The sequence below is a fragment of the Hypanus sabinus genome, chromosome 5, assembly GCF_030144855.1.
Source record: "Hypanus sabinus isolate sHypSab1 chromosome 5, sHypSab1.hap1, whole genome shotgun sequence".
NCBI lineage: Eukaryota > Metazoa > Chordata > Chondrichthyes > Myliobatiformes > Dasyatidae > Hypanus > Hypanus sabinus.
Window position 1 is genome coordinate 16,594,034 of NC_082710.1, and position 14,450 is coordinate 16,608,483.

General features: G+C 42.9%; 1 protein-coding gene and 1 long non-coding RNA gene across 3 annotated transcripts in view; one reads left to right on the top strand and one right to left on the bottom strand.

Moving 5' to 3' along the window:
* Positions 1–2,557, bottom strand: part of chd1 (chromodomain helicase DNA binding protein 1) — a 115,421-nt gene extending 112,864 nt beyond the window's left edge. Inside the window, exons 1-2 of one of the 2 annotated variants that reach the window (XM_059969453.1) lie at positions 2,327–2,557; positions 1,225–1,401 (exon numbers count right to left, since the gene is read on the bottom strand). In XM_059969453.1, the coding sequence (XP_059825436.1) occupies positions 1,225–1,277 (53 nt within the window). In that variant the 5' untranslated portion in view covers positions 1,278–1,401; positions 2,327–2,557. Of the gene's footprint in view, positions 1–1,224; positions 1,402–1,681; positions 2,120–2,326 lie in introns of those variants that run through there. The other variant, XM_059969454.1, reaches the window with a different exon arrangement.
* Positions 2,558–2,721: 164 nt separating this feature from the next.
* On the top strand, positions 2,722–13,078 carry LOC132393958 (uncharacterized). Its single transcript, XR_009512115.1, has 3 exons — positions 2,722–3,135; positions 7,086–7,162; positions 9,772–13,078. It is a non-coding gene; the product is annotated as an uncharacterized LOC132393958 (long non-coding RNA).
* Positions 13,079–14,450: the final 1,372 nt, after the last annotated feature.

A 14,450-nucleotide genomic window follows, 5' to 3' on the forward strand; every position in this document is an offset into this window, starting at 1 on the left:
CAAAATCCAAGTACACAACATCAACTGATTCTCCTTTGTCAATCCTGCTTGTTATTTCCTCAAAGAATTCCAACAGATTTGTCAGGCAAGATTTTCCCTCAAGGAAACCATGCTGACTGCAGCCTATTTTATCATGTGCCTCCAAGTACCTTGAGGCCTCATCCTTAACAAGCTATTCCAACACTTTCCCATCCACTGAGGTCAGACTGACTGGCATATAGTTTCCTGTCCTCTGTGCCTCTGCCTTCTTGAAGAGTGGATTGACAGTCATCCAGAATCTAGTGATTCTTGAAAAATCATTACTAATATCTCCACAGTCTCTTCAGCAACCTCTTTCAGAACTCCGGGGTGTATACCATTTGCCCCAGTTGATTTACCTAACTTCAAACTGTTCAGTTTCCCAAGAACCTTTTGCCCAGTTATAGTAAGTTCATACACTTCATGTTGGTGCCAGAACTCAGGTGCAAAAGAAATTGCGAAATGAAATTAAATAGGACTTTCTTTGCCAAATGCCTCCAGAAATTTGTGCCCCAGACAAATTTCCACCAAGGAATGGCTGATAATGAAACCTGCATGGCATTCAAACACGTAAAGGTACTCCACAGGCAATGGAAATTCTGCATAGTATCTGATTGGAAATAGATTATTACACACTTAAAAAGTCAAGTTGTCAAAGTATGAAAGCGAAAGAGAAAAAAAGTGGTCTCATTCGTTACATGATGTGGACATTCTGAACAACACAGGCATATGTTGCCCATCTCTGATTTTCCAAACTGAGGATGTGTGGGTTGAGAGTGACATTTTGGCTGGCCAGTAAAGGATGGTAAAAATTTATCCAAAAAGGCATGAGTTAACGAGTGGTTGCACAACTTTTAAAATTCTTGTTTCATTTAATTATTTAAAATTCATCAACTGAAGTGGTAGAACCTTGTCAGTGGATAATAGTCTAGTGTCTACATTTCCAGTAGCTATTACTGCCTTAAATATTTGGAAATTTTTCTTTGAGAATTTTATTTGATTTTGAAATTCTTGGCAGCATTAACAACAGAATGCTAATTTTCAGATTGTTGTCAAAACTATAATAGACCATTCAAATCACTGAACCCATAGAGGTAGAAATACATTTTCAATTGTAAATGCAGAATACACCAGGAAATGCCACTTAAAAATGTTGCAGCGCGCTAGAGCTCTATTGCTTAGCGTTGAGCATAAAGCTTTTAATACCTTGAGTCTCCACTACTGTTACTGACGCTGTCCTCATCACCGTGACCCTCCATTTGCAGGTTCGAAAAGGAAAGTATCAAGAGTCTTCACAAGCTAGAAAACTGCCAAGATCCCGCTTCGAAATAAAACAGATCGGCCCACACCGGTTCTTATTCTCCAAATGCGTGTCCCACGTTTCTGCAAGGAAAGAAATAGAAGTATTTAGGGATCTCCTTACAATCCCAAAAGCTGGCGTTACCCAAATTAGAGATAAATACGGCCGAATACTACGACACTTATTACCGTCTGATAAAATCAAATAACTAGCATCGATTTTGAACAGCTCTGCCAGAAAGCTCTTAAAATTAACCAAAACACAAAACGTTCTTCGTTCCTACATTCAATCGATTTCAATTGTCTAGCTTTCATTTTTTTACACTTGAAGGGGATCACCATGCGGACTCCTACTGTTACTCACAATATAAACGTTGATGTAAAAGACAATCTTGTTAAGCGATGCCCATGGCCGTATTGTAATGTCACTTCCACCACTACCGTCTAATATAAATCGCCAATTTTGCCGGGAAACCCCATGTTCCGTAGTCATTGAACATGCACGGATTAACTTACTCCCGGAAAGTGAACATGTCAGACAAAGGAAGATGTGAGGGAGGGGAAAAAATCGAAAAAGAAAGAGAGAGGGGGAAAAAAAACAATACTGTCCTGCAAATGCCTACAGTCTTCCAGCACAGTTTGCCCCCAACCTCAGGGTGGCTGTGCGCTGGGCCTTGGATGAACAACAAAGCGCCCGTGGCTGGGGCTGGCGGAGCGCACTGTACATCCACTTGCAGGCCTCGGCCTAGCGCGCCGCTGCGGGTCTGTCCGTCCGTCGGTCCGGGCCCCTCCGCTCCGCCAACGCCGGCTGCTGATGGAATGCGCGCGGGCGGGCGGGCGCGCGAGCCCCCCCCCCCCTCCGCCCGCCCCGGGCTCGAGCCGCTTCCCCGGCGGCCGCACGTCAGCCAGGGAGCTCACGCTCACGCGTCGTGGGGGGGCTAACCCTCCGTCTCACAGCACCCTCCCCGGAACGGAGCGGAGGGAGGGCAACTCCAGTACGGTTTCTCACCCGGTGCGTCTGTTTTGTTCTCCTTCAGTGTTGCTGTCGTCTCGGGACCCTGTTCGTTTCTTGCCCCCTTTCGTTTTCTTCCTTCTTCCCCTCCCTCGAGCACACACACACACAGACTTTTTTTCCCCCTCTCTGTCCCTGCCCCCCTGTAGTTCGGCTGCCGACGGACAGTTTTATTTCGCGTTCACGGTCTCCCTGCCGGCAGACACGGCCGCCATGACTCGCGTTCACACTTCGGGCCGGGACTCACTGCCGATGACGTCAGCCACACCCCGCCGGGGGGGGAAGCGGGACGCTTGACTGGAGAGTGGAGCATGACGGGAAGCTGGCTGACAGGCTGGAGGAGTCCCGGGCTCGGCATCCCGGCGTCTGACTGATCGCTTGGACGCGCAGCGTAGGCATTTCAAATATGCAGGAGGTCCAAAGGAGGAAATCCAAACCGACGGATGCCAGGTCAAGCCCATGTTTCCAGAGTCGTCCTCCGAAATAGTGTACGGTGTTGTCGCTTTTAAGCAATGACTGTGTGAAACATTGAGATGCTGCTACAAGTTCTTCCGAATTCAGGGGTCAAACACTGAGTCAAGATCCGAATCTGCGATGTCAGAGACTACCGTATTAAAATGAGCACATTTCTAACACATGAGATACTGCGAATGCTGTAAATCCTGTTCAACAAGCACACACACCGCTGGAGGAACTTTGCGTGTTGATCTACATTTAATAACGAATTTTGTGAACAGTACTGTGCGCCAAAATTGCTCTGGAGCGCCCTGTCAATTTCCTGTGCCATCTATTCAGGCTGAACCAAGGTGCAAACCGTTTCTTGTAAACACCCTGCTTAATTCTTACCTAACCGTCATAAACCACAAACACAAGTTCTGCAGATGCTGAAAATCCAGAGCAGTACGCGCGAAGTGCTGAGGTACTCAGCAGGGTAGACAGCATCAATTCTACAGAGATAGATAGAAGGGTCAACGTTTTAAGTCGAGACCTTTCATCAGGGTTGGAAAAGAAGGGGGAAGAAGCCAGAATAAGAAAATGGGTGAGGAAAGGAGTACAAGCTCCTTGGAGTTTAATGCTGAGAAGTGTGAGTTTCTACATTTTGGAAGGAATAATCCAAATAGAACATACAGAGTAAATGGTAGGGCATTGAGGAATGCAGAGGAACAGAGAGATCTAGGAATAACTGTGCATAGTTCCCTGAAAGTGGAGTCTCATGTAGATAGGGTGGTGAAGAGGGCTTTTGGAACGCTGGCCTTTATAAATCAAAGCATTGAGTACAGAAGTTGGGATGTAATGCTAAAGTTGTACAAGGCATTGGTAAGGCCAAATTTGGAATATTGTGTGCAGTTCTGGTCACCGAATTATAGGAAAGATATCAATAAATTACAGAGAGTGCAGAGACGATTTACTAGGATGTTACCTGGGTTTCAGCAATTAAGTTACAGAGAAAGGTTGAACAAGTTAGGTCTCTATTCATTGGAGCGTAGAAGGTTGAGGGGGGATTTGATCGAGGTATTTAAAATTTTGAGAGGGATAGATAGAGTTGACGTGAACAGGCTGTTTCCATTGAGAGTAGGGGAGATTCAAACTAGAGTACATGATTTGAGAGTTAGGGGGCAGAAGTTTAAGGGAAACACGAGGGGGTAATTCTTTACTCAAAGAGTGATAGCTGTGTGGAATGAGCTTCCTGTAGAAGTAGTAGAGGCCAGTTCAGTTGTGTCATTTAAGGTAAAATTGGATAGGTATATGGACAGGAAAGGAGTGGAGGGTTATGGGCTGAGTGCGGGTAGATGGGACTAGGTGAGATTAAGAGTTCGGCACGGACCAGGAGGGCCGAGATGGCCTGTTTCCATGCTGTGATTGTTTTATGTTATATGTTATAAGCTGTAAAGCGATAGGTGAAACCCAATGAGGGGGAGGGAGGATGAGGTGAGAAACGTGAAGGTGATAGGTGGAAAGGGCTGAAGAAGGAATATGATAGGGGAGGAGAGTGGATAATCAGAATCAGGTTTATTATCACTAGCATGTGACGTGAAGTTGTTAATTTAGCAACAGCAGTTCAATGCAATACATAATATAGGAGGAAAAATAATAGATAAATAAATAAATCAATTACCGTATGCATATATTGAATAGATTAAAAAGTGCAAAAATCAGAAATACTGTATATTAAAATGTGACAAGGGTTCAATGTCCATTTAGGAATTGGATGGCAGAGGGAAAAAAAGCTGTTCCTGAATCATTGAGTGTGGACCTCCTACCTGATGTTAACAGTGAGAAAAGGGTGCTGGACGTCCTTAATAATGGACGCTGCCTTTCTGAGACACTGCTCCCTGAAGATGTCCTGGGTACTTTGTAGGCTAGTACCCAAAATGGAGCTGACTAGATTTACAATCCTGTGCAGCAGCACCCCCCCCCCCCCCCAATAACAGGCAGTGATGCAGCCTGTCAGAATGCTCTCCATGGTACATCCATGGAAGTTTTTGAGTGTATTTGTTGACATGCTAAATCTCTTCAAACTCCTAATAAAGTATAGCCGCTGCCTTGCCTTCTTAATAACTACATCGATATTTTGGGACCAGGTTAGATCCTCAGAGATCTTGACACCCAGGAACTTGAAACTGCTCACTCTCTCCACTTCTGAACCTTCTATGAGGATTAGTATATGTTCCTTCATCTTACCCTTCCTGAAGTCCACAATCAGCTCTTTCATCTTACTGACGTTGGGTGCCAGATTGTTGCTGTGGCACCACTCCACTAGTTGGCATATCTCACTCCTGTACACCCTCTCATTACCACCTGAGATTCTACCAACAATGGTTGTATAGCATCAGCAAATTTATAGAAGGTATTTGACCTATGCCTAGCCATACAGTCATGTGTGTATAGAGAATAGAGTAGTGGGCTAAGCACACACCCGAGGTGCGCCAGTGTTGATCATCAGCGAGGAGAACTTGTTATCACCAATCCACACAGATTGTGGTCTTCCGGTTAGGAAGTCGAGGATCCAATGCAGAGAGAGGAACAGAGGCCCAGGTTCTGCAACTTCTCAGTCAGGATTGTGGGAATGACAGTATTAAATGCTGAGCTATAGTTGATGAACAGCATCCTGGCATAGGTGTTTGTGTTGTCCAGGTGGTCTAAAGCCATGTGAAGAGCCATTGAGATTGCATCTGCTGTTGACCTATTGTGGCAAAAGGCAAATTGCAATGGGTCCAGGTCCTTGCTGATGCAGTTCATTCGAGTCATGACCAACCTCTCAAAGCATTTCATCACTGTCAAAGTGAGTGCTACTGGGTGATAGTCATTAAGGCAGCTCACATTATTCTTATTGGGCACTGGTATAATTGTTGCCTTTTTGGAGCAAGTGGGAACTTCAGCCCATAGCAGTGAGAGGTTGAAAATGTCCTTGAATACTCACGCTAGTTAGTTGGCACAGGTTTTCAGAGCCTTACCAAGTACTCCATCGGGACCTTCTGCCTTGCGAGGGTTCACTCTCTTTAAAGACATCCTAGCAGCAGCCTCCAAGACAGAGATCACAGGGTCACTGGGTGCAGCAGGAATCTTCATAGCTATAGTTGTGTTCTCCCTTTCAAAGCGGGCATAGAAGATGTTGAGTTCATCTGGTAGTGAAACATAGCTGCCATTCATGCTGTTTCGCTTTGTATGAAGTAATGTCTTGCAAACCCTGCCAGAGTTCCAGTGCATCCAATGTCACCTCCAAACTCATTTGAAATTATCTCTTTGCCCTTGAAATAGCCCTCTGCAAATCATACCTGGTTTTCTGGTACAGGCCTGGGTCGCCAGACTTGAATGCCACAGATCTAGCCTTCAGCAGACGACGTACCGTCTGGTTCATCCACGGATTTTGGTTTGGGGATGCACTGTAAGTCTTTGTAGGCACACACTCATCCACACAGGTTTTAATGAAATTGGTAACAACTGCAGCATACTCATCCAGGTTCAAAGATGAATCCCTGAATACAGTCCAGTCCACCGATTCAAAGCAGTCCTATAGGTGCTTCTGTGCTTCCCTTGTCCATACCTCCTTGGTCCTCACTACTGCTGCTGCAGTCTTCAGTCTCTGCCTATACTCAAGGAGTAGAAGTACAGCCAGGTGATCAGACTTCCCAAACTGAGGGCGTGGAATAGCACATTCTTGATGGCGGTGTAGCAATGGTCCAGTGTGTTGTTTCCTCTAGTATTGCAAGTGATCTGTTGATGGTAATTGCTCAGTGATTTTTTTTCAAACTGGCCTGGTTAAAATCCCCCAAAATGATGGTGAAAGCGTTAGGGTGTGCTGTTTCGTACATGTTGATCCCATTGCTCAGATCATCTAAAGCCTGCTCACTAGATGAGAAAGGGAAGGTGGACTGGCACTAGAGGTATTGATGGGCAGGTGAGCAGAAGGGAAAGGATAAGAGGGGAGCCAGGATGGGGACTGGATAAAGGGAAAGGAGGAAGTACCAGAAGATGAAGAAATCAATGTTCATGCTTCAGGCTGGAGACGACCCAAGTGGAATATGAGGTGTTGCTCCTTTAACCTGAGAGTGGCCATGTTGTGGCAGGAGAGAAGGCCATGGACCAACATGTTGGACTGGGAATAGGGAGTTCTTCTGCTTAGATGCCGCAGCATTTTGTATGTTACTTCATAAACTCTAAAAAGTTAATTACTAAATTACCTCTATTTGATGAAACGAATGCTGAGTACTTATGCATCTAACTTTTTTTATCTTGGTTTACTCCTTATCTTTAGAATGGTGGTCCTTTTAATGAAATGCATTCATACCCTTTGGATAACTCCCGGCTTAGAGAAGAAGGGAAGACAAAGAGGTAACATTAGGCCTAAAGGCTGACAATGAAATTGAATAGCAAAGGTTACTGGTTAGATTTTCCCCTGGAAATATTCATCATTTGGCTACTGCGTGGCATGAATATTGTCACACATCAGCCCATGCTTAACTATCATTTAGGTCTTTGCCACATGGAAAATTTGCAGAGGACTTATGACATTGTGCTTGGTAGAAAGCCTTGGAGTGTCTTTGTGAATCTTCTTTTATTGATGAGATATGAATATAATTGAACTTTGTGCAATCACCGGCCAGCATTCCCCTGCCTGAACTTGCTATGTAAGGAAAGATCACTTATGAAGCAGTCGAAGATGGTTGGGCTTAGGATACTGTCCTGAGGAACTCCTGCAGGGAAATCTAGAGTAAGATGTTTGATCTCTAACAATTGTGACTTAGTTCCTTTGTCCAAGCATTGAAATATTTTCCCTTTGATTTCAGCTTTACTTAGACTTATGGATGGCACACTTGGTCAAATACTGCCTTGATGCCAAAATCAGTCAATCGTACCTCTTTCTTTGAATTCAGTTCCTTCTTCCATTAACATCATAAGACCTTAGAGCAGAATTAGGCCACTCGACCCATTGAGTAAGTGCTGCTATTTCAGCATGGCTGATTTATTATCCTTCTCAAGCTTATTCTCCTGCCTTCTTCCTGGAACTTTAGACATCCTTCCCAATCAAGAATATATCAACCTCCATATATTAAATATTCCCAATGACTTGGCCTCCACAGCCACCTATGGCAATGAATTCAAATTCCACAGATTCAATACCCTTCAATTAAGGGCATTTAAGAGACTTGTAGATGGGTACCTGGATGAAAGAAAATTGGTGGCTATGTGGAAGGGAAGGGTTAGACTGATCTTGAAATAAGTTAAAGGGTTGGCAGAACATTGTGGGCTGAAGCGCCTGCATTGTTTTGCACCATTCTGTGTTGTTTGTTTGTAAAAAGGCTGCGATGAACTCTGATACTCAGTAATTCTGTTGAAAGCAAACTGAGCATCTGTGAGTAGATTATTGGTAATAAAGTGGCTCTTGATAAAACTGTACTCCTTCCAACCTTGTGTAGAATTTAGTGGTTATAATGTCTCTGCATTGGATAAACCATTTGCAGATTGAAACATAGAAACATAGAAAACCTACAGCAAGACAGGCCCTTTGGCCCACAAAGCTGTGCCAAACATGTCCTTAACTGAGAAATTACCTAGGGTTACCCATAGCCCTCTACTTTTCTGAGCTCCATACACCTGTCCAGGAGTCTCTTAAAAAATTTTGTCATATCTTTCTCCACCACCATCACTGGCAGCCCATTCCACGCACTCACCATTCTCTGTGTAAAAGCCTTACCCCTGATATCTCCTCTGTATCTACTTCCAAGCACCTTAAAACTGTTACCTCTCGTGCTAGCCATTTCAGCCCTGGGAAAAAGCCTCTGACTATCCACACGATCAATGCCTCTCATTGGTGTCAACTTTGCAAAGAATTAAAGTTTGGTCCCCTATGACTTTAAACTCACCTATCATTTTAATTTGCCATCCCACTCACAAGTTGACCTCATTGTCTCGGGCTTCTTAAGCTGTTCTTCAAAGCCGATGCAGAGTCATGGGAAAACATATGGCTCTTCGAACTGGGCGCATGTACTGTTAGCCACCCAGGGGAGGGGCACCAGACACGGTGTGGCAGAGAACAGTTGGACAGAGGATGTGCTGGAATCTCTGCTGAGTTGGGGACTGGCCCCTGAAGGCTGGGTTTCTCATCAGTGCTGTTCTCCAGTCTTTGCTCCCTGGAAGGCAAGCTGAATTCCCATCATCTGCACCTGACCCAGTGTGAGATGAGAAACTGCTGCATTCTTGTTATTGCAGAAACATGGCTCCAAGACTACATTCCATGCACCATCATCTTCAGATGATGCTGCTCAGGGACTTGTGCTAATATTATTTTGTGCCTGTATATGCTGTTGTAACTACTGTATATGTGCTCTGTGTAACTGTATATACTTTGTTTTGCATCGTGGGCCCAGAGGAATGATGTTTCATTTCCCTGTATACAAAATGTATGATTTTAGCAGCTGGTGGTACAGTGGCATCAGCAATGGACTTTGAGGCAAGTGGTCTTGGGTTCGAATCTGGCCAACACCTTGCATGCTTTCCATCTGTGTCGGGTTGAGAGTCAGCCTTGTAGAAAAAGGCAATGCCAAAGAAATGGCAAGGTTGCTGCCTGATGCACCACAAGCCATGAAGAGTAACCACAAAAACATCGGTTATCTATGGTTGAACATTAAACTTGAATTTGAGTACAGCTCTCAGGGATCAACTGTAGTGTTTTGTGCCTTTGTTCCAACATCATATTTTTTTTTATTCTCATTCTTCTCTCTTTCTTTACATCTCTTTTAGAATGATCATCTGTGATTAACAAAATTTCACCAGACTCCTGAAGCTGACATCACCACCAATGCCATTGTGTCTATTGGTCTCCACCCTATTACAGACATTTCCTTCATCCTTTCGCCTCTGCAACTTTTAATTGATAACTTTTTCTTACTCATATGAAATGTTACTGACCTGAAATATTAATTCTGTCTCCTTCTCCATAGACGCTGCCTGACCTGCTGAGTATTTCCAGCATTTTTGAAGTGAAGAAGTCTGCTGCCGGTGTTAGTTAATCACCAGGGATGGCCTGAAAACAGCTGAAGCCAAGGAGGAAAACCTGACAGACATTGCACATGTGCAGAGCTTTCTGGGATACATCAACTTTTTGAACAAATTAGTGCCCCATCATGAGTCACTCAGAACTGGGCCAAGAAAAATATGGAATTATGTTTGATACTCATGAACAAGCAACAAAATTAATCAATATAATAGTCACAGCAGGCAACATTCCGTTGTTTTAGATCTACTACACAATGACAACATCTGGTCTAAAATGTGCTTGTTCTGTGTATGAAATGCTAATCTCGGTATGTCAGCCTAAATTGGTAAGGTCAATAAGGCTGGTGTTGTGCCAGAGGTCTTCTGTTTATGTCCTTGCTTTTGAACCAGGATTAGGGTAATGTTGGGACTGAGGGCCCTAAAAGTGGGGCAGGGGTGGGGGCTGATAAATAAGTAATAAAGGGATGTAGAAGGGTCTGGGCATGAAACGTTGAGTGACTATTTACTCCTCTCCATAGATACTGCCTGACCTGCTGAGTTTCTCCAGAACGCAATATGTGTCACTCTGGATTTCCGGCATATGAAGAATTTTTTTTGTGTTTATAAATTAAAGGGAACCTACCTGCACTAGGTTTGCAGAACCCATTCATCATCTGGTTGGGGAGAATTCCTTAAAATTGTACCACTACAGGTTAAGCACCACTATTCTAAATCTAGCTTGGATGGCAATCTTAGATAAGAAGAAATTGATGCAAAGTGCAGACTACTTTCTCCCAGCAACACTCTAACCGAGTGATATAGAGGGAATGACATCCTTTTGTGTTCATCTGACACGGAAGATGAATCATTTTTGCATGTACGAATAGTGGCAGAGAGTACTCTGATTAATGGAGTGATGTAGTTTAAAATTTTAAAACAGACCCAGCTGCATTTTCTTCCTGTTCTCAGTAGTATTCAGACAGCCATCTGATTGAACTGTGTGGAGAAGATGCCCCCAGAAAGCTGCTTTGAAGTGGTGTGATATAATTTGAGTCGATGTAGAAAGGCAGCAACGAATCAAGAATGCTAGTGAAGAACTGGAAACACTTACAAGCCACACCAGGTAAAATGACCTAAAGTAGGTTCTTCTGATTATTTACAAAGATCGTCCAGATTACATGCGCTTTGTTAAAAAGTGCAGGCCAAAATGCAAATACCCTGCTATGGGCCTGGACATTGGTAATTAACCTCAAACTTATCTGTGTACACATGACCAGGTCTTTCAGGAAAGAGATGCAGGGTCAGAGATTACACATGCACAACTGACACAGGAGTGGCAAATGCAGTAATTTGAGTCTAGCCTGCAGCCTGAAATGTCTCAAGGTCAGCTCTCTGGATATCTAGATCGCCATTGCTAAAGTTCATGATAGAAACTGCTAGGTTTTAGCATCAGTACGAATGATGTTAGTTTCTTTTACAAAGGACCAAGCTGTTAACAATTTACATCAATGATTCGAAAGAGGAGTGCAAGTGTAGTATATCATCATTATCTGATTACACTAAGCTGGACATGCTCTATTCTCGCTGCTACCATCAGGAAGAAGGTATAGGAGCCTTGGGATACACACCAACAGGTTCATGAATGGTTATTACCCCTCAACCATCAGGCTCTTGAACCAAAAGGGATAACTTCACTTGCCCCATCATTGAAATGTTCCCACAACCTATGGAATCATTTTCCATCTCATGTTCTCAATACTTATTGCTTATTTATTTACTATTATTTATTTCTTTTCATATTTATGCAGTTTGTTGTCTTTTGCATAGTGGTTGAACAAAAGACAAATGACCTTTCATTGATTCTATTATGGATTTAATAGGTATGCCCGCAAGAAAATTAATCTCAGGGTTGTATATGGTGACAGACATGTGCTTTGATAATAAATTTACTTTGAACTTTGAATGACAGTAAGGAAAATACAGGGTATTTAGAGAATATTGGGAATACAGATAGGCTAAGAGTATGGATGATAGCATGGTCAAAAAGGTCATCAATATCTCTACATCCTCAGGTGGATTTAAAAGTTTGGTATGACCCGTAGACCATTACCAATTTTTCTTGATGCACATATAAAGCATCCTATCTGGATGCATCATGGCTTTGTAAGTCAACTGTTACGGACATGCCTCAGCATTTGGAAACCCAGCCTCCCTTCCATGGACCATCTGTACTTCTCACTGCCTCAGTAAAGTAGCCAGCCTTATTAAAGACCTCACCTACCTGAGATATTCTTTCTTCTTGTCTCTCCCATTGGACAGAAGATACAAAAGCCTGAAAGCGCATACTTTCAAGTTCAAGTTTATTGTCATCTGACTGTACACTTTTATAACCAAATGAAACAACGTTCCTTAGGACCTCGGTGCACCCTCAAAACATGCATCACACACAACACCTAAAAACAACTTATTGCTATAAACAAGTTCATAAAATACAATTCAAAGTGCATTTAGTGCACAGTACAGGTAAAGTAAACAGCTTGCTATCCTAGTGATGAGACCTTGGTGGTGGCTGGGTATTCATTAATTTCACAGCCTGAGGGAAGAAGCTGTTCCCCAATCTGGCAGTCCTGGTCCTGCACCTCCTTCCTGATGGTCAGAGATTGTGGGATTGGTGGTAGGGGTCCTCAACAATGCTTCAGGGCCCTTCCTCTACAACAGGCTCAAGGACAGATTCTATCCCTCTGTTGTAAGATTATTGAATGATTCCCTAGTATGAGATGGCTCCTGGCCTCACTATCTACCTCATTATGTTCTTGCACCTTACCGTTTACCTGCACCACACTTTTTCAGTAGTGCTTACACTTTATTTATTGTTTTTTGTTTTACTTTATTCAAGTTCAATGGACTGCATATTGATTTGATCTGTTTAAACAGATGCAAGACAAGCCTGTTACAATAATAACCTCTAATGAGCTCTTTAGGCTTGTGCACCTGAATTGGTTAATTGTTGTTTTACAAGAGTTGTCAATCGATTAGAGTTCCTTGTGTTTTACTCAGAGGACTCGCTCTTTGTAATGAGGACTCCAGGTGCTTTCTGTTCAAGCTTGTTAAGTTTATTTTGATAGGCACTGAGATTCTGTGTTAACTGCATTATTTAAGCAGATGCCTGATTAGCAGTAATCGTGTGGTCCTAGTTTAGAGAATGTAACATCTCATGGTGCCACTCAGTTGAGCCATCGATGTTCTGTTGGAGTTCTTATAAATAAACCCTGGTCACTATCTCTACACTGGAGTCTGTCTTTCCTCCACACTTTGGTTCTGACATTGCCAGCACACATTGTGACATAAACCATGTGACAATGATAAACAAATACTAATCTCAATTTCTGGATGCAGTGGGATGGTCAGTGTTTCAGGCTGAGATGATGTATCAGGGCTGAGGGTACAAAGTGGTGATACCCAGAAAAAGAAGTGAGTTCAGTTTCTCTTTCTACAGATGCAGCCTAACCTGCTATGTATTTCCAGCATTTTCTATTATTACTGGGAATATTTTAACCTGTAATACTGCAGTGCCTCTTTATTTACTCCGTTACTGACTCATCCCCTGCATGTTATAAAGCCATAATATATACGAGCATAATTAGGCCATTTAGACCATTGAATTTGCTCTATCATTCAGTCTTTACTGGAATTGTTCACTCTTTGGCCTTTTCCTATTAACTCTTAATCTCCTTACCAATCAAGAACCTATCAATCTCTGCCTTAAATACACCCAGTAACTTGGCCTGTAGAACCCTCTGTTGCTATGAATTCCACAGATTCCCCATCCAGAGGCTCAGAAATTAATTTGCATCTCAGTTTTAAAGGGATGTTTCTTCATTCTGAGGATCCTACACTCACCTGATAATGGAAACATCCTCTCCAGGCCTTTCAGTATCCAGTGGGTTTCAATGAGATTCTCCTCATCCTTAGGAGCTGCAATAAATACAGACCCAGAGGGATCAAGTGCTCTTCATTTGTAAAATATTTAATTGCTGGGATTATTCTTGTGGAGCCTTTTTGGATCCTTTCCAGGCCAGCACATTCTTCTTTAGATATGTGGTCCAAAATTGCTGATAGTATTCCAGATGTAGTCTGACTAATGACTTACACAGCTTCAGAAGTCCATTCTAGCTCTCTTGAAATGAATGCTAGCATTGTATTTGACCCCTTTACTACTGACTCAAGTCTCTGAAGTTCTCCTCAACCACTCTAATCAACTTGCTTAATGGTAAGGCTCCATGACATAAAAAAAGGTTTGGGAACCCCAGCACAGAAGGGAAAGGAGGTGCTAGATATTACAATAATGAATCAGGGACTGAAACTCAACAACTTGGTATGTGCCGCATACCAATTCCCAAAACTGAACTGACTTATGTGAAAACCATGGAGATTTGCACAACATTATGGACCGAAGGCCTGTTTCTGAACATTCTACATTCTAGTGTGTCTAATTTATTTATATACACTCAGTGGCAACTTTGTGTATATAAATCTATACAACTGCTCATTAATGCAAAATGTCTAATCAGCCAAGCGTATGGCAGGAACTCAATGCATAAAAGCATGCAGACATGATCAAGATGTACAGATCAAACATCAGTAT